Source organism: Sorex araneus, chromosome 2, assembly GCF_027595985.1.
Source record: "Sorex araneus isolate mSorAra2 chromosome 2, mSorAra2.pri, whole genome shotgun sequence".
In the NCBI taxonomy this organism is placed as follows: Eukaryota; Metazoa; Chordata; class Mammalia; order Eulipotyphla; family Soricidae; genus Sorex; species Sorex araneus.
This window is the reverse complement of record NC_073303.1, coordinates 26321554-26342075: the sequence shown is the minus strand read 5'-3', so window position 1 is coordinate 26342075 and position 20522 is coordinate 26321554. Positions and strand designations below refer to the sequence as shown.

The following is a 20522-nucleotide window of genomic DNA, read 5'->3' as shown; positions in this document are numbered from 1 at the left end:
TGTTAGAAGACAGATGGAGGGGAGGGCTGGGGATACGGCTCGAGTGGTAGGTAGAACGTCTCTGGCATGTGCAGGGCCCTGAAGCCCTGGTGGTGTCACTGGCAGAGAAATAAAATGAACCATCGGTAAGGTCTGACAAAAATGACAAGGCTTTATGAGCCCACCAGCAAGCTTCACGAATAAAACAATATCTAAAACTTCTCAGTCCTTGAGAACTCTTTTCCTGAATCTTCCTTTGCCTCTTAATCTGTCACAGAAAATACATTCTGAGTTTTGTGTGTATTACTCCTTTGCTGGGCTTTACCATTTTTTCCATGTAAAGCCATTTTTTTTTGGTTTTTCTAAACAGAATTAGTTTTTGTTACTTTTGCTCTAAAGTTACATGATATTCTTCAGTTCTTCTAGGTCGTTGAATTAGCTGTAATTTATTCATTTTTACGGCTGTATTATAGTCTATTGTAAAAATAGACTACTTTTTTGTTTATACTTTTTTTTTCTTTTGGGGGGGATGGTTTGTACCATGCCCAGTGGTGGGCAGGGCTTACTCTCGGCTCTGCGCTCAGGGTCACTCCTGGAAGTTCCTGGGGTACCATTTGGGGTGCCAGGATTGAATCTGGGTCATCTCAATGCAAGTGCCTTCTTCCTTGTACTATCTCTCCACTCCTTTGTTTTTTTTTTCATTCTGTAAAAACAGTTTTTCTGAGCTATAATTTGAATAGCCTGAAATTTACTCCTTGTAAGCATGTAGGTCAATCCATTGTAGTAAGTTTTTGGAGTAGCTGCCCTCACTGCCACTGAGGCCCACTAGGGACAGTTTTTCCTATATATCTTTTGTTTGTTTTTTTGGGCCACATCTAGCAATTCTCAGGGGTTACTCCTGGCTCTGCACTCAGGAATTCCTCCGGGTGGTGCTCAGGAAACCATATGGGGTGCTGAGGATTGAACCTGGATTGGCCGCATGCAAGGCAATGCTGTATTATCATTCTGGCCCTGTTTTATATATCTTTAAACCCACTTGGGTTGGTCTGTTCTGTGTGTATCCGTACACACACACACACACACACACACACACACACACACACACACACACATCACTGTCACTGTCATCCCATTGCTCATTGATTTGCTCAAGCAGGCACCACAGTAACGTCTCCATTGTGAGACTTGTTTGTTACTGTTTTTGTCATGTTGAATATGCCATGGGTAGCTTTTCAGGCTCTGCCATGCAGGGGAGATACTCTTGGTAGCTTGCCGGGCTCTCTGAGAGGGGCGGAGGAATATCCACTAGGGACAGTCTGTTCTGTATTCTGTGTATCTGTCATGGTTTGTTCTAAATATGTTTGGACTTGTTCCAGTTACTTTGTTTTGCTGTTTCAAATGATGTTGCCTGAATATCCTTGTACATGTTCATACATGCCTCCTGTACATGAAAGAAAGCTTCTCCATGGGTTTTATTTATTTTTATAAGGTTGTTAATAATTTATTACATTCAGTATTCCAACACCAATCCCACCACCATTACACCTTCTCACCACCATAATATTATTTTAGGTTTTCTTACCACCACCCATGCCTGCCCCAAGGGCAGATATACCTTTCCTCCATCATTACTTTGAATTTTCCTCTCACCACACAATCCTGCCCCAAAAGCAGTTCCTAAAAAATTAATTTTGTTGGCTCCTAGGTGAAAAACAACAATCTTCACATACTTTTTTCTAAGGAACCTTTTTTTGTCTCAGTTTTAGTGGATTATTCATAATAAGCAATACAAAATAAACAATTTTGGTTCTGTTTTGGGAGCAAGTTTAGGGTTTGGGATGGAAATATGGTGGTGGGGTGTAATGGTGGTGGGATTGGTATTTGAATATTAAATGTAATTAAATATTGTGAATAACTTTATGGGGCTGGAGCGATAGACAGTGGTTAGGCGTTCGCCTTTCACGCGGCTGACCCGTGTTCGATTCCTCCGCTCCTCTTGGAGAGCCCGGCAAGCTACCAAGAGTATTGAGCCCGCATGGTAGAGTCTGGCAAGCTACCCATGAGTATTGGATATGCCAAAAACAGTAACAATAAGTCTCTCAATGAGAGACATTACTGGTGCCTGCTCGAACAAATTGATGAGCAACAGGATGACAGTGACAGTGAACAACTTTATAAAAATAAAATAAAAAATACTAACTTTTTAATTTATCCAGGCACTGCTTGGTGGACCAGGAGATGTTAGGGATCAGTCAAACTGGGATTGATCTAACCTGCACGCAAGGCGAGTGCTGTAACCCTTGCACTGTCTGGCCCAGGATTCTATATTTTAAGAGCTTCCCTATTCATTCAGTGCCTCTGGTGCATGGGAAGCCTGCTTTGTATTGTTCCTTTTATTGTTGTTGTTATTGGGCCACACCTGGTAGTGCTCCTGGTTACTCTTGGCTCTACACTCAGGAATCACTCCTGGCGGGCTCAGAGGACCGTATGGGATGCTGGAGATGGAATGTGGGTTGATCGTGCAAAGCAAGCACCCTGCCCATTGTGCTATTGCTCCGGCCCTTATTGGTCCTTAACCTCCCCTGCACCATGAGAGGCATTTGCCAGCTATATCGAAGTGGCTAGGCCCTCGGACTCTGCAGGCAGTGCGTCCATGTCCCAGTTCTGTGCTCACTATTAACGAGTAGTATAACTTCAGTTCAGTTTGCCTCTTGTAGGGTGGGGGCACACCGGGCATTGCTGGGAGGCTCTTATTGTTTGGGGGAGGAGGGGGGTGTCACTCCCAGTGGTGCTCAGGTACCACCTGTGTGGTGCCAGTGACCAGACTTGGGTCTCCTGCATGCAAAGCACATGCCGTAACCCTGTCAGCCACCTCACCAGCCCTTGCCCAGTTATTTTTTTATACTCAGTTTCTTCACCTCTAAGATAGTGATGATAATGCTTTTTGGTGTAAAGTTGTTAGACATATTAAATATATATGTGTTTAGAGCTGTCTCTGGCTCTTAATTATTTTTGTCTTTCTTCTCAAAGATACGGCCTATGCAGAATCATCAGTCTTGAAGTCCAGTCGCCTTAGACCAGCCGTGGGCCTTCGTTTCGAGGTGGGGCCTGGCGCAGCTGTCCATTCCCCGCTGGCCACCCAGAATGGCTTCCTGCACCTCTTGCTTCGTGGCTGTGACCTTGAGCTGCTGACTTCGGTGCTCAATGGCCTGGGGCCTTTCTTGGAAGATGAGGAGATCCCAGAGGTAGTTCCCATGAAGATTGAGCTCCTCGACTCCAGGGTCACCTTGAAGGTGAGAGGATCTTTGGGCTTTTACCCTAGACTTGGGCAGGCAAGAAGTCCTGGCAGGGACAGCCACTGACCTCTTCCCGGTCTCTGTGCGAACGTGGTGAGAACCAAGGGGGGAGTGCAGGAGCCTTTGGTGGTGTTGGTATGTTCCATGTATGCTGCTGTCAGAAAGTCCTGGATGCAGGGGAATGGACCTTGAGTCTGGCCTGTCCAGGCCAGTCTGTTAAGTTATTTGATCCTGGGTTTCACCCTGTCTAGAATGGGAGAGGCTGAGTTACCAGAACTTAGCACGATGGCTGGCCAAACAGTGACATAAAACATGCTTCTCGGGGCCAGAGTGATAGTACAGCAAGTGGGGCACTTGCCTTAGCTGACCTACCTTCTATTCACTGGCTCCCCATGTGGTCCTCGGACCACCACCAGGAGAGAGTCCCAAATGCAGAGTGAGAAGCCCTGAGCACTGCTGGGTATGGCCCCAAAACCAAAAAAAAAAAAAGTGTGTTTAGCAGGATTGTGAACTCAGTTGTTCTGAGCTGTTGGGGGCATGATGTTGCCTCCCCTTTGTCTTGCAGGATGACATCCCCCCCATCTATCCCACGTCTCCCGGTCCTGTCCCTATCACCGTGGCCATGGAGCATGTTGTGCTGGAGCGGAAGGACGATGGCGTGTTCCACATAGGAGGTGAGGGGGCCGGTCGAGAGCGGAAGGACGACAGCGTGTGCCACGTAGGAGGTGAGGGGGCCGGTCGCTCTTTTCTCCTGCAAGGGACCAGGTGACAGGCGGAAGTTGCTCGTCCGTGGGCAGCACTTGGACATTGAGAACCTTGACTTTTCTCTGCAGCTGCTGCTCAGGACAGACCGTCTGCTGAAGCACCTAAAAGTGAGGAGCGGCAGGTCCCAGAGGAACAGGTGTTTTTGGTGCCTACGAGGGAGGCTTTTGGAGAGCAGGTAAGGAGCGGCCTGAACAGTCTCTTCCCGATAAACCTCTGATGCTCACAGTTCACACGCCGAAAGGCCTCAGTTGCTAAGATTGTGTGTGCCGTGTGCCGTTGGTGGTCTGGGCCCCTTTACCAGAGCACAGCTTCTAGAAATTGAGGGGCAACCAAGGAGGCGTCGGGTAAAGGTTACTGCTTCCCATCCTGAGACTGCTGTCCCGTGACCGTCAGCCAAAAGAGGGGTCTCGAGCTTCCTGGCGGTCTGGTTGGAATCGCTTGTTTTTTCACCCCTGACTGCGACCCTAGACTGGGTGGTCGGGATCACCTTGGCACGGGCATGGTGGTATTAAGGACTAAGCTCAGGCCCTCACACTCACCCCGGGCGCTTTCTAAGCCATGGAGCATCTTCTGGGCACTTCGTTCCTGGGGATCCCTGTCAGCCACTTCCATGCAGGTGGCAGCATGGGGATTTGAACTTTTTTTTTTTTTTTTTTGCTTTTTGGGTCACACCCAGAAATGCACAGGGGTTACTCCTGGCTTTACATTCAGGAATTACTCCTGGTGGTGCTCGGGGGACCATCTGGGATGCTGGGAATCGAACCTGGGTCAGCCGCAAGGCAAATGTCCTACCTGCTATGCTATCGCTCCAGCCCTGGGATTTGAACTCTTGACTGTGCATTTGCCAGACAAGCACCTAAGTCACTAAACTGTCCTCCTGCCCCGTCTGGTTTCTCTTGATCATTGACCAACTTGTGCATTTTTCTGCTTAAAAGTTTTCCTTTGTTCCTTTACTGGATGTTTTCATCAGCTGTGAATTACTTGCTGTCCCTCAGGAGAAAGAACTACCTACTCTGCAGAAGGAACTTGCGGACACCAGAGCAGCCCTGGCCAGTGCCAACCAGGACCGAGAAAGACTTCTTCAGGAAATCAGGAAATACAACCCCCTCTTTGAGCTCTGATAGCGGCTCAGCCGTGTGTGCCAAGGAGAGGAAGAGATCACCAGCAATAGTACCACCTAGGGCAGCAGACCCTGTCCGGTGGGGAACGAGTCTGCCAAGGATGCCAGAGGGATGAAGCGGGTGCCCGCCTCCCTCCCTGTGGTGTCCTTTGCACGAGCTGTTCAGACTTGGACGGAAGGCAGGGCGCTGCCGGACTGTGTTCCAGCAGCCCGGGGCCAGCTCTGTGTGTGGCTGCGGCGTCATGCTGGCCTGCAGAAAGCCTCCGGCCCTCTGTCCACTCGGTGCAACGTTCTCAACACTGTAGAGCCATTTCCGCGCCTGGTTACATGGCAGAGCCATTTGCTTCCTCCTCACCCACGGCAGGACTCCATCTCCTCAGTCATCCCTCCTCGGAGCCACCAAAGATTCTTTGGCCCAGAGCTTCCTGTAGCAGACCCGAACCCGAGAAGCTTGAGCTTTGGCTGTGGCAGTGCAGTGGACAGGAAATAGCCGTGAGACAGGAGGCGAGAGCGGCACCAGGCACAGGCAGCCTGCACTCCGCCTCCTGGCGAAGGGACCCAAGCTCCTGTCGTGGACTTTACAATCAGATTCTTTGGGACTAAGCTTCTCTCTTCTCTTTCATCCTTGTGCTGCTGTGATTCTGAGTAAGCAATAGCAGTAGGTTGGTACTGTCAGTTCCCCTCAGTGACAGTTTGTGTGAAACTTAAATCAAGGAAAAAATACTCGGAGCTAGATTGAAGGCATACTGGGGTCAGGAGGGATCAGCAGGGGAGCTTGATTCTGAGCCCCTCTGGCCGTGTGGAGTCCCGCGGCAGCCACAGGAATGCCTCAGAGATACCTTCCCTGCTGGGGCCCGGGCATTCTCCTTAGCACCGGGTGGATTGGGAGCTGAAAGGGCAGAGGGTTTCAGCCGTGACATAAACATCTCTCTCCTGGCCTCTCACCTGTCTCCACCACTGGCTTTCAAAAATCATGTCATTTAAAGTGAAAAAAACCCTTCAGCCTAGCTGGATTCTGCCCCACCATAGGGAAGAGCTCGATCGTCCTCTTTAATACCTAGTTCTTGCCCCGTGCTTCACCCAGGCTGCTCCGCAAAACACTTCTGAGTTGCGCCAGTTGGACAGCAGTTCATCAGCAAACTCCCTTTGAATTGGCACGAGTAAAATAATGATTAGTTGTGTCACTAAAGTCTTAATCACACATGACCTATTGGAGGATACATAAAATGGTTTCCTTTGTGGGAAATCATGCTGATGTTGTGGGTTTTTGTTTTCTTTTTTTTTTTTAGGATTAAAAAACAGTGCATTCAGGAAGGAAAAAAGATTTGTCCAGACTTATAAAGAACTTTTGTCAATTATTTTTCAAAACCTTGGTCACTGTCAGATTATGATCTGGCTATAGAGTCTTTCTGGAGAGAACAGTAATGGAAAATTTTCTAACATTTGGTTTAACCTTAGTAAGATTTTTTTAAAATAACACTGAAACGGAAATCTGGGTATTACAGTGCCATCTGATGGCACTTCTTCCAGGCAGTGTAAAGTAAACCAGAGAGATTTGAAAGCACACACACACACACACACACACACACACAATGGTAGAATCTGAATCACAGAAACTCGGGACAGTGACAGATTCTGTGTGGGCAGTAGAAGAATCAGCGCTGACTTGGAGGTAGTGCGCTCTGTGAGAACTCGGAAAAGCCACCAGGCACTGCTTGAGAGGGAGGACTGAGGACTGCTGTGACGTCAGCACTGAGCACACAGCAGGACCGAGCACTGAGTTCAGTGATGGCTTCGTCTTTCCACTGCCAGTCATCTTCCATAGCACTGTTCCACATGGCTCCCACAGAGAGCAGAAACGGGAGGGGACTAGTGATAAATCTCTTTAGTCAAGACCAAGGGCATGTGCAGAAGGTCCTGACATACTAGCTGTAGAGCCTGAGGTAAATGGAAGCACTTCTCAGAGCAACTCAGAAACTTTCGTTCCAGTCTTGCTGGCAGAATCTGTGTGTGGGTGCAGAAACTTCAGAGGCACCCTTGAACAGCAGCTTTCTGAAAGGGATTACAGAAACCAGAGCTGCTTGGTGATAGAGGACAGTGACTGTGTCCCTTGACAGATGCTCCTCAGTGCTGCTTTCAGAGGCGAAGGGAGTGTCCAACAATGAGTCACTGACCCTCTCAGTAGCACTTGGTGGGAGGAGGGAGAGCCCGATTGGTCTGAAATGGCATTCTTCCTCTCCCCCTCCCACACACCCCTCCATGGTATCCTCCGGAAAGAACAGACCCACAGTAGGTGCGACTTGGTGTTCCTGCACCTTAAGCTCGTGCTTGGCAGGAGACATTAGACAAGGGTTCTCCAAGCACCAAGGCAAATCCCTTACTCCGAGCTCAGTTGGGTGTCACGGCTCCTTGGGATTTCTCCTTTATGTGATCAGTGGAACCCAAGAATGTCTTCCTTGATGTGGTAGGTTTGACCATTATATCTTAAAATCCTCCCTCAGGAAAAGTAGCAGGGACCACTGTCCCATGGAATTTTAGTAAAATCACCTTGTATAACTTCACTCACTGGGGGAAGGAAGACTTTCATAATTAAGAAATGTGAACTAGTCAGTCGTCCTCATGATAAGTATAAGGGGGAAAACTGTCAACTCCTTTTAAATGTTTATGATTTCTGCCTTGGAGCTGTAAGACTGAAGAAGAAATACCAATACCTCAAGAAAACTGAGTGATAGCACTGCTATCCCTTAAAGACTTAAGCCACTGCGCTTCACTTCAGCGGTGAAGAATTTACAACCATGTGTCATCTCTGATTATCTAGGTTTTCTGTTTACATGGCTGCAGCAGAGCTGTGTTTTACGGCAAGTGGACCAGTAAATCTCTCTGGTTGGATGCAGGGATGATTATTAATCTCAAAATCTGTTACTAGCTCACTGGAATATTAGTGTTCTGGGCTTAAGACAGAAGAATGGGCTCTAATCTCCTGATGGTGTTTGTGCTGTATATTTAGTCTGACACTTTGCCACAGGCATCATTCTTCATATACTTCATGGTTCTAAATAGTTCCTGTTAATGAACACACAAGGGATAAACACCACCCATCACATGCCTCATGGCCTAAAGCTTCCATGTAACCCACTTATATTAGTTTTCCCTTAGGCTAGTTCATGGGTCTGGGAAAGAAGATAGTCTGAAAATTTGTCACTTTGATATGGGTAATACTATCCATTCCAGACCTTTACACACACACACACAAAGATTTTTTTCTCAGGTATTTAATACACGTCTCAATTTCTAAGATCATTTATAGTAAGAACATAAAAAGACGGAAACAACTGAATGAGCAGTTTCAGTAGCTAGCAACTGAAATTAAATCAAATACCAAAATTGCAAATTGGTATTTGAGATTTATGAAAGCTGTGTCACAGCCTTGTGATATACCATTGTTATTCTGAAGTATTTCAAAAAACTTTGGTATGTTTTCCTTTCAGAAACTGGGGTCTTCCTCTCTCTTGGCCTATCTTTTGCTAGTATGGGAGTTCTAGGGTAGGCATGGAGAGAAGCTATTGTTGAATAGGCTGTTTCTCCCAGCTGCTCACAGTCAACATACGTGGAAACATTCTTGGAAACCTTCAACTGTGAGAGCTCACTAACTGCCCAAAATTGGATGTGATCTTTGTCCCTTGTTACCTGTAAGTTTCAGCTTTATCCTGTCACTTAAATTGCAGTAGGTTGTAAGTTGCTACTAAATAATTCCTAAAGTTGAGATAATACTGTTTCATTTTTTTTCTCCCCAGCTAATTAGTTTTTGGTCACTAAGTTGTAGTCTGAGCACTTCTTTATGGAATGCCTACACTGACTTTCCCATTTCAAACCCAAGAGTCTGAACAGAAGATACTAAACTCAGATTTGCCCAGCTTTGTGAGCCCAGCTGTTCCCCCCACTCAGGGTGCTAAGCAGAATTGGACTCTTTACTAAGAAATGCTCCTAAGACATGCTCAGGAAAGCTTCAAAAAAAGAACAATTTCTCCCTATGACACTGAATGATAGAGGGAAGAATTCTTGGGGATTGCCAATTGTATTCAGTAGCCTTATTACTGCTAATCACTGTCAATAAAAGGTTACACCTTTCCCCTCTACTTGAGGAAAACAATGAGAATGTATCTGATTAACTGGAATACTGGTCAGTATTGGGAAATTTTAATGTTGCAATATCTAATCAAACCTTGAGTGTACTGGTTCTGTGAACCATCTGAAAAATGCAAATTAAACTTATTGAACAGTACTGGTTGTGGTATATCTGTAGGAATTATATATAGACTTCCACACTATATTTAAGTGCTTATTTTATGAGATAAAAACTGAGTGTTCTCATATAAAATGGGAAGGACTCAAATTTTCACAGAAAAGCCAAGGCCAGTTTTATTCTGTTACTGTTTCATTTTTTTCCTTCCCAGCTGATTAGTTTTTGGTCACTAAGTTTTAGCCCGAACACTTCTTTATGGAATGCCTATACTGACTTTTCTTTCTCTCTCTCTCCCTCTCTCTCCCTTTTTTTTTTTTTTCTTTTTGGATCATACCCAGTGATGCACAGGGGTTACTCCTGGCTTTGCACTCAAGAACCACTTCTGGTGGTGCTTGGGGCACTATAAATGAGTCTGGGAATCGAACCCGAGTCAGCCACACACAAAACAAATGCCCTACCTGCTGTGCTATTGCTCAAGCCCCTTTTCCATTTTAAACCCAAGAGTTTCAACGGAAGATAGTAAACTCAGAAGTGAATAATACCCCCTTGCCCTTTTGAGGAGGGCATACCTGGCAGTGCTCAGGGATCACTCCTGGTGTGCTGGGGGACCAGATGGGGTGTCAGAGATTGAATGTGGGTTTATCTGTGTGCAAAGCAAGCGCCCTACCTGCTGTGCCATCTCTTTAGCCCCAGTTTCTCCCCATTTTAACCAGCCAGACAGAAAATGAGTACACAAAAGGTAAGTTGGAAAAAAAATTTAATGATCACTTACCAAAATCCACAGGAATAGTTTAAAAGCTCCCTGGGACAAACTATTCCACCACTCCTGCTATCACCATATTCTTCATGGTAGAGTACCACAAGTCAAAAGTTTCTAGTGGTTTATTCTACCTCAAACCAGACATAAGAAACCTCCCAAGTCACACAACTTCTAGTTTCAATATGAAACTGCCAATGCTTTCTTGGAAATGTTTTTTCTCCGAAAGCAGCTCCCTTGTCCAGAAGATGATTAAGGCCCTGGCACTGTTCTTCCACCAATTCAAGAAATAGTTCAATATCTCAACATGCCCCGCATCCAATATTCAGTCAATGCAAATGTGAGATAGGCTGCGAGCCTTCTAGGTGTGGTGGTGAGTATCCGAGTTTTGAGGAAGACACTAAAAACCATGATGGAATTCCTCGGAGGACTGTGGAAATCAAGCACCAGTGCAGAAAGTCTCATAGCTCCAAGTCTGGGACCCTCCTTCCTTCGGGCCTTCCTAGGCTCTGGCTAGAAGAAGATGATTTTCTTGTGTTTCGAGTTAGGGATCTGCCCTTTCGACTTGAGTCTCCGAACAGCCTCCCGCATGTGCTTGGGCTGCAGGGGTGGCATTTCTCCCCACTTCTCACACACGTCCAGTGCTAAATGGGGGAGGAGGGGCAAGGAGAAAGTGTATTTGGTCACAGAAGAGCTTGTGATTTACAGCATCCTTTTGACACCTGCGCTTCTCTAGGCAGCTGCTCTTAATTTGCGAGGGTAATAAACTAAGGCACTTTCCTTAATAGGCTATAAAATGTATCCTGGCTGTCCTGTGATGCGGCAGACACACTGTAGCTGTGGTGTCATACCCACAACAGGCTTTACCAAGAAAAACACTTCTACTTAAGAACAGGAACTGGACCCGTGGCCTTGGGATCAGCTCCACTACACCACAATGGCAGGCCTCAGTGGCAGCTTAACTGTAATTTTATTGTGTGGAATTAATGATCCTGCTCCCCAAATACAAGGATCCTGGTCCCCACTTGGCCAACCACTAATGCAAATGGAGACTGACGCCCACAGGTGCCTCAATAAGTCCAGGGCAGGCATGTCTGAAAACCAGACCCCTGGATGGTCAGGCTAGTATCTGGACCATTAATACTCACCTTCTTCGACTACCTCCCCGACGAAAACCTTGGAAATACCAGACATTGCGATCACGACATTCTGAGACACAGAGGTGCCAGTGATGGACTGGATCAACTGAGAGCAGGGAGAAAGAGAGGTGAAGATAGTCAAGGCCTGGTTTGGGAACATGCACTCATAAAGGATTGCACTGAAAGAGTTTACTAAGGCTAGGTGTTGAAATTGAGACCTTTAAAACATGGATTCAGATGTGTCAGGAACTATATAAGCTGAGACTCTAACTCAGAATACAAACCCAAAACTGGGCCAAATCATTCAGATGGCTATTTTTATTTCCCTGCCTAAATAATGCACCCAAATCAGCCAGGGATCTAGCTCAGAGGCAGAGTATGCGTTTCGCTTACATGAAACTTTGGGTTTGATCCCTGATGCCGTCAAACCTGCACTCCCGGGCTCCCCATCCCCCATGGCACGCACACAAAACCAAACCCATTTGCATAATATCTGACTTCAAAATACCAAAGCACGTTGCTCTTCTAATTACAGTTCAGTTCTCGTATGTGATGGCAATGAAGCCCAGTGCATCCTTACCCTTTTAATGGCCGCCTTAGGGAAAGCTGACCTGCGGTACATTTCATAACGGTTCAGCTGTTCCTCAGAAAAAGAAGAAACCAGGATCCTAGACAAAGATGCAGATAATTAAGTTGGCTGGTGCTTAAGCTATGTTATTTTGTCAATACAAGTGAGTCTCAGGCAATTAGGAAATTATCTTTTAGGGATTCAATTAGGAATAGTCTAGATCTTATGAAGAACTAAAGAAAAAGTGAAACACCATTTTCTCCATCAAGAACAAAAGCTTAGGGCTGGAGCAATAGCACAGCAGGTAGGGCGTTAGTCTTGCACTCGGCCAACCCAGATTCGATTCCCAGCATCCCATATGGTCCCCTGAGCACCGCCAGAGTAATTCCTGAGTGCAGAGCCAGGAGTAACCCCTATGCATTGCCAGGTGTGACCCAAAAAGAAAAAAAAAAACAAGAACAAAAGCTTAAAATTGGGTCGATGTACAACACTGTTTATCATATTAGCCTCTCTTCATGACTCTTACTACTCTTCACATTGATGCTAAAAATTTAATATATAAACTTATGTTCAAAGCAGTCTTAAACATGAACAAATTTAGGGGACAACATTTATAAAATATATGGAAAAAAGTTAATACTAATAACATATAATCCTCTAAAAAGATAGTCATGCCAGTTTTAGCAAATAAATGATATGAACAGAAAGATTCAGGTACCGATGGCCAATAAAGATCCAGGAAAAAAGGGCTGGAGATAGTACAGCGGCTCACCCTGATACCATGTGGTGCCCCAAGTGTCACCAGGTGTACCTCTTGGAGGCCCTACAATCTTGCCACCAGAATGGACCAAGTAATCCAGATGGTCATCACATTGATGCCCGTTCTCTTAGCCAGGCATCATCAGGAATGGCCCATGAGCTCCCTAAAGTACCACTTTGGCACTCCTATCTTCCCAGCCCCAAATCAATCAAAAAACAAAAAACACAAGGAAAAAAATAGATTAGTATCAACTAAAGAAAATGATTGAAACATAAATCATTTTTATAAAATATCATTTCTATAAATCAATTATTAAAAATGAGTGTTAGTTTAGTGAGATGGGCGAACACAGAGACATGAACACCTGTTTTGGAGAACTGGGAAATGTGTATGAAAAGCCTTTGTGAAGGTTTGTAGTGTCTGAATTAGCAATTACACTGCTAGGATTTGACCTTCGGAAGTAAATAGCTAAGTATGCAAATACTCAAACATATTTATGTTATTAGAAGAAAACCCCCCAAATCAGAACAGCTATTGGGATCGGCTAAATTAGTTTATCCACATTTCAGCCATAATGATTTACATGAGGTTCAATCCTTGGTGCCATATGGTGTTTTCCCTCTCACTCCCCCAACACCTCTCATATGACCAACCAAACAAATGATAATTTCTGGTATATTTGCTGGCATGAAAATATTCAGCTATACATATCAAATTGGCCGGGGGAGATCCACAAAGCTCAAAGGGCTGGAGTGAATGCTTTGCCTGTGGGGCTTCTGGCTTCCATCCCTGACATTGCATGGTCCATGGCCCTTTAAACACAAAGCCTGGAGTAGCCCCTGAGCACTGCCACGTGTGGGCTCCCCACTCAGACCCCAAAATACAAGAATCTGAAAAATTTTGTACTTAAGGTCCAGGTGGTGGGATTACAGGCAGTTATTGGCTTTCTTTTTCCGCACTTTAAGTTATAAATATTGGGCTTTTATATACTTCTACAATCACAAAACATAAATGTCTGAATACATAAGGTACGTAGAGGAAAACGTAGGCAGAACTCTCCATGAGACTGAAGCTAAAGTCATCTTCAAGGGGCTGGAGCAATAGCACAGCTGGTAGGGCGTTTGCCTTGCATGCAGCCGACCCAGGTTCGATCCCCAGCATCCCATATGGTCCCCTGAGCACTGCCAAGAGTAATTCCTGAGTGCAAAGCCAGGAGTAACCCTTGAGCAGCGCCAGGTGTGACCCAAAAAAAGCAAAAAAGCAAAAAAAGAAAAAATCATCTTCAAGGCTGAAACACCACTGACCAAGGAGGTGGAAGCAAAGATAAACAAGTCGGACTACATTAAACTAAGAAGTTCCTGCACCTCAAAAGAAACAATGACCAGGATACAAAGACAGCCCATAGAATGGGAAAATTTATTTACCTAACACCCATTTAAAAAGGGATTAACACCAAAGATATATAAGGCACTGGTATAGCTTTTCAAGGAAAAAAAAAAAGCCAACCCCATCAAAAAAATAGGAGAAGAAATGAACAGAAACTTCCTCAAAGAAGAAATACACATGAAAAATGCTCTATATCAGGAAAATGCAAATCAAGATAATGAGATATCTCACACCACAGAGATTGGCACACATCAAAAGAGTAAGAACAACCATGGTTGGCAAGGATGCGGAGAGAAAGGGACTCTCATTCATTCTGGTGTTAATGCTGACTGGTTCAGCCTTTATGGAAAACAATGACATTCCACAAAAAAACTAGAAATTGAGCTTCCATAATGACCCAGCAATACCACTCCTGGGAATATACCTTGGGGGGTCTAAAGACAAAGTACAGAAAAGCCATCTGCACTCCTATGTTCACTGCAGCTCTATGCACAATAGACAGAATCTGGAAACAACCTGAGTGCCCAGAACAGACGACTGGATAAAGAAACTATGGTACATCTACACAATGGAATACTATGCAGCCACTGGGAAAAATGAAGTCATGAAATTTGCTCACACATGGATGGACATAGAATGTATCATGATGAATAAAATAAATGAGCCAGAGGGAGAGGGGCAGACATAGAATGGCTGCACTCACTTGTGGGCTATAAAAAAAAATACAGTATGAGACTAATACCCAAAGACGGTAGAAACACGGGTCAGGTGGACTGATCCACACAGTTGGAATATACCCTAGGGTATATTCACAAGTGAGGGAGAGTGTTAGGGCAGAGAAGAGACCAAAATGACAATGATAATTGGAAATGATCACTCTGGACAAGAATGAAAGAAGCAAAGTGCTTGCCAGAGAGGTGGCAGGAGAGAAACCAGGGACATTTGGTGGTGGGAAATGTACACTGGTAAAGGGATGGGTGTTGGAACTCTGTATGACTGAAACCTAATCATGAAAAACTTTGAAATTGTCTATCTCATGGTGATTCAATAAAAAAGGGAGAAAAACAAAAAATAAAATATAATGAGGGGGCTGGAGTCATACAGTAGGTACAGCATTTGCCTTGCACACTGCTGACCGTGTTCGATACCTGGCATCCCATATGGTTCCCCGAGCTATACCAGGAGTGATTCTTGAGTACAGAGCCAGGACTAACCCCTGAGCATCGCCAGGTGTGACCGAAAAAGAAATTTTTTTTTTTTTTATATATAGTGTAGGAGTACTGCTATTTATTCAGCCATTGATTAAGCTGATTAAACATAATAAAACTTTAAAATTTTGCTTTTGGATTCCTGAGTGGAGCTCAAGGGGCTTCAGATTTCTGGTGATACGCTGCCTCAAGGGCTGACAGTTTGATGCAAGGGTCCAAGGATGGTAGTGCTGTCTGGGTTCGTGGTGCCAGACTACCCCACACTGTGCTGGGGACCGGGAGCACCCACGCCACACCCAGTGATGCTGGAGTCAAGTGGTGTTAGGGATCTAACCCAGTCAGGCAGCCCAAGCCCTGTGTTACAACTCCAGTCCCATGACTTGCTTTTTATTTACTACTGGATTTTGGCCCATATCTGCTGGTGTTCAGGGTTTAGTCCTGGCTCTGTGCTTAGGGATCACTCCTGGTGGGGCTTGGGAATTGAACCTGGGTGATCTGCATTCAAGGCAAGCACCCGCTGTACTATCTCTCCTGTTCTACTATTTGCATTTTATTTTTCTGGATTTTTAAAATTTGTTAAAGATGTGGAACATTTCAGAATTTGCGTGTCATCCTTGCGCAGGGGCCTTGTGAATCTTTTCTGTATCCTTGCAATCATGCACTGCTGAAGCAAGCACGGCCACTATTTGTATTTAAAGAAAACTACCTTAATGCAGAGTTATTCATGGAAAACATTTGCCCAGATAGTGTGAACATCACAAGGGAAAACATCTACCTATATATAGTGTGAGAAAATTTACAAACAGTATTTAACAACTTTGGAAAAACGTATTTCATTGGTATGCAGAGACATAAATGTATAGAAAAAACCTTAGAAGACCCCGTATTTGAATATTAACCACACTTATCTTGGGTGGTAAGCTGTTTATTATCTATATTTTCTTTTTTTCTTTTTGGGTCACACCTGGCAATACTCAGGGGTTCCTCTTGGCTCTACATTCAGAATTACTCCTGGTTGTGCTCAGGAACCATAGGGGATGCTGGAAACTGAATCCAAGTCAGCTGCATACAAGGCAACTGCCTTACCAACTGTACCATTTCTCCGGCCCCTATTTATATTTTCTATAATGTACATAATGTATTGCTTTGAGTTTAAAAAAGCAAAAAATTTAAAGACCGTGAAAATACATACACTGAGCCGAAAATGACTTACTGCATCTTTTGAATCTCATCTTCATCCACTTTCTGCTTCTTCTCTTTCTTCTCTTTGGTATCTATTTTCAGTTTTTTGGCTGCAGGAGTAAGTAATGATGGGTCTTCCCTTTCAGCTGCTGTTAAATCTGAGATGTCCTGACTCTTGAGCTGAGAAAATGAAAGAAACCCTTTAATGTAACTGGTGTGGCGTGCTTTCCAGACTGGACATGGTAAGAAGCCAACCTCATTACAGAGTAAGATATTTGTTCAATTTTCTGGTTCTAGATATTGACTGTACCATCAAGCATAACATACACTATCTTTCCTAATGCAGTTTCTAACCTGCCGTGGAAAGGAAACCAGTTAAATCAGGATGAATGGGGGCTGGAGTAATAGCACAGTGAACAGGGTGCTTGCCTTATATGTGGCCAACCTGGGTTCGATTCCTGGCACCCCAAATGGTCTCTGGAGCCCCTCCAGGAGTAATCCCTGAGCACAGAGCCAGGACAAACCCTGAGCAGTGCCAGGTATGGGCCCCCCTCCAAAAAAAAAATCAGAATGTGTGACTCTGATCACAGCTCTAGTATCCCTTGTAAACAAAGGACAATGAAATGCCAATGATCAGGAAACTACTCTTCTTGAATCCATTCTCCTGATCTCATGCTTTTGGAGGGTCGGGTCCTTTCATCCAGTTCTTCTGCCTCTAAACTACATATTTTTTGGTGGTCTAATGTATGATCAAGTTTTATTTTTATTATTTTAATTTGGGAGGGATCACCCCCAGCAGTGCTCAGGGCTAATTCCTGGCTCTGCACTCAGGGATAATTCCTGGTGGGACGCAGGAGAACATATGGAGAGCCCGTGATAGAAGCAGGCCGGCTGCATACAAGGCAAGCACCCTATCCACTGTATTATCTCTCCAGCCTTGCATGACCAATTTCTAAGTGTTTTTGTCCTGAGGTTATTTATGGAGCAAGTTTTGCTAGCTGTGCTAGGAATCAAACCCAGGTCCTTCACCCAGGGAATCACACCCCTGGCTCCTTGACATTTGTCTAAAGACATTTTTTTCTTTTTTCTAAAAGTTCTTTCTCATTTTGGATAGTTGGGATCTATCATTTTCTAAGCAACTTTATACTGTAAAAGGCTCTTTCCATATATACGATCTTTTCCAGGGGGAGGGGCACAGGCAGCTGTGCTGGGGGCTAACTCCTGGCCCAAGATCAAACCAGGTTGGCTGCGGGTTCTGCTGCTTGCAAGGCATGTGTCCTACCTGCTATACTATCGCTCTGGCCCCAAGGCTATTTCCGTTTAATCTAATGTTTGCTATCGACCTGGGTTTAATTCTTCCATCCCTCTCAGAGAGCCCGGCAAGCTATCGAGAATATCCTGCCCGCACAGCAGAGCCTGGCAAGCTACCCATGGCATATTCAATACACCAAAAACAGTAACAAGTCTCACAATGGAGACGTTACTGGTGCCTGCTCTAGAAATCAATGAACAACAGGACTGGACGACAGTGCTACAGTGCTAATGTTTGCACCCCAGTCTATTAAGTAGATGACAGTAATAAGATCCCAACATTCTCTCTAGAAATGGAACCCAGAGAACTCAGAGATTCTGACTGATCCTCAAACAGGCAACTCTGCTGAGTTCTAGCTTTTTTGTTTATTTTTTTTGGGGGCCACACCCCGGTGCTCTGCACACAGGAATTACTCCTGGCGGTACTTGGGGGACCATATGGGATGCTGGCAATCCAAGTCAGGTCCGCCACATGCAAGGCAAGTGCCCTACCCACTCAACTATTGTCCCAGCCCCTCTGCAGAGTTTGTAAGGTGACACAATTTAATGGGCGTGGCATGTTATGCTACAGAGAACCCCTGACACTTATACCCAGGTCGCCGGCAACAGTCACCCCAGAGGGGAAGATAGTGACTAAAGCTGGAACCCTTTAACAAATCTCCCCGTTAGCTCTGGTTAGCGTTGATGGACTGTGAGGCAAAGCCGTGTTTAAGAGCGACCAAGTTGTGTTCAGGAACACGGAAGACGGTGAAAAGCACCGTGGGAATCCTGGCAGCTTTGGCTCGGACCAAGGCCAAGGGTTTACTTCGGGTCCCAGTTTCCTCACGAGGAAAACCAAGATGCTTTTTGCGGGATTCGTTTTGTTTGGGGGCGACACCCTGTGGTAGTCGGGGGTCCACTCCGGCTGGGCTGGGGTGGTGCCGGGGACTGACCAGACAGCCGTGGGAAGCCCCCTTAGGAGGCGTTCACTGCCTCCGGGCAGAGATGACAATTGCTTGGCCTCTACTGGGGTCTCCGGAACCGCCCCCGAGGTTCCAGATTGCGGGGGGCGGGGGGGGGGGCGGGGAATGAAGACGGGGAGGTTAAGTGTTTGCCGCCGCCCCTCCACCCCCCAGTGCCCGGCCCTCCACGGCTCTAGACCTCGGTCACTGTCGCGACCAGGTGGCGTCGTGGCAGCCCGGGCGAGACCCCAGCAGCCAGGCGGCCGCGCGCGGGCCGGAGCTCGGGGCGCTCTCCGGGCCCGTCCGCGCATCCCTCCTCACCTCGCCCTCCTCGGCCACGGCCTCCTTCGGGTCGCCGTCCCCGTCCGCGTCCGCCTCCTCCGGAACTCCGTCCGTGTCCGCAGCCCGGGGGGCTGCGGGGGCTGCAGCAGCCGCCTCCCCCGACTCCCCAGCGTCTTCACCCTTCTCCGCGGGAGATTCGCACTTACTCTCCATCGCCGAGGGCCAGAGACCACCACGGCGTTCGGGAGCCCGGGAGGCGCGCGCCGCGGGGCGGCCGAGAAAGCGCGGCCCCGGTCGCGCGGCGATGACGTCACCCTACGGCGCCCCGGAGAGGACAGTCTGAGGCGCGCGCAGAGGGCTTCAGCGCTCCCGTCTACTCTGATTTGATAGCGGTTGGGAGAGGGAAAATTGAGGGTGTGGAGTGCGATCGTGGATTCTCGGTGCCGGGAAGCCAGCGTTTGTAAAGGAGAGCTGTATTGTTTACGGAAGATCTTTTTCCTCCCCCGCCTCCCCCCTCCTTCTGTCTTTCCAAAAACGCAACGCCAGTTAAATCCCGTCATTAACCAGCTTTTCCCATTCATGTTCGGAGACGGGAGAAAAGTCAACCCTCTGCAAATCTGTATCTTGGAATCCGCTTACCTGGAGAGCCGGGAGGCCACCTGTGCCCAGCCTTGTACATTCCAATCGTCCGGAGCCCCTTCGCAGTGTTCACACGAACTTGCTAGCATTTCTCTTTCGTTCTTCTAGCACCTAATAAAAGTCATTGCTTGAACAGAATTTAGCCAATGAATCTATTCATCCACGACTATTGAGTGCTTCCTCCGAGGCAGGAACAATGCCAAGGGACAGAAATAAAACCTCTTCGACTCAAATGACTTTTTCTTATTCACCGGGACTTAAGACCCAGGCCAGTTTCATAAACCTGACTTTTTTTTTTTTCCTCTCCTCAAGGGAGAACTCAGTCCCGCACCACCACCACAAATTATGTTGTGGAACTCCTCACGTTTGGGCGAAATCGCAGGGGTCGGCACAGTCGGAGTGCAATGGAAAAGCCTAGCCCTGGGGAAACCACCTTCGTGACCATCACACATGACTTTTTATGGCTGCCTGGCTGGCTAATCTTATCAAAGCAAGGAAGCGAATCCTATGGGCGCGAGGTCTTTCGTGTAAAATTCCGTTTGGACGAGTCACGTTAGGGATGGGGGGGCACAAAAAACTGGGAATATTTCTATTAAAAAAAAACTCTTCTTTCACTGAGATACGGAGAGGAGCGTTTTGTTCACTGAACTCTACCACTAACCCCTCACGCCCATTACCAATTTAATTTAGGATTACTGAAAGAATAGACTCGGAAATGTAGATGCGCGTTACCACATTTCTCTCTTTGTTTCTAACGGCCAGAATAAATTACCGTATTTCCCAACCCGTGGGCTCCCCAAACCTTCGGGCCGGGGACACACTTCGGAGGCACGTCCAGGTAGACCCTGCGTGTTCCCGTCTACCTGCAGGGCAGGTGCCCGCCCGACACTCCGCCCTCTGGCCCGGAGGCCTCTCCGGGCACCGCGGGCCGCGGCCCCGGGTGGGT

General features: G+C 46.4%; 2 protein-coding genes and 1 pseudogene across 3 annotated transcripts in view; 1 reads left to right on the top strand and 2 right to left on the bottom strand.

Annotated features, from left to right (window-relative positions):
* The window catches only part of BLTP3A (bridge-like lipid transfer protein family member 3A), a 59710-nt gene extending 50268 nt beyond the window's left edge, over positions 1-9442 (top strand). The window contains exons 18-21 of one of the 2 annotated variants that reach the window (XM_055126345.1): positions 3010-3272; positions 3841-3949; positions 4109-4215; positions 5036-9442. In XM_055126345.1, coding sequence (XP_054982320.1) covers positions 3010-3272; positions 3841-3949; positions 4109-4215; positions 5036-5161 — 605 coding nt within the window. In that variant the 3' untranslated portion in view covers positions 5162-9442. Of the gene's footprint in view, positions 1-3009; positions 3273-3840; positions 4001-4108; positions 4216-5035 lie in introns of both variants that reach the window. The other variant, XM_055126344.1, reaches the window with a different exon arrangement.
* A 701-nt stretch (positions 9443-10143) lies between these two features.
* TAF11 (TATA-box binding protein associated factor 11) lies at positions 10144-19235 on the bottom strand. Its single transcript, XM_004617643.2, has 5 exons — positions 18977-19235; positions 16435-16583; positions 11880-11967; positions 11309-11405; positions 10144-10804 (listed from the first exon to the last, which is right to left on the bottom strand). The coding sequence occupies exons 1-5, from the start codon at positions 19148-19150 to the stop codon at positions 10674-10676; spliced, it is 639 nt and encodes a 212-aa protein (XP_004617700.1). The 5' UTR covers positions 19151-19235; the 3' UTR covers positions 10144-10673.
* Positions 15800-15896, bottom strand: LOC129402889 (U6 spliceosomal RNA; annotated as a pseudogene).
* Positions 19236-20522: the final 1287 nt, after the last annotated feature.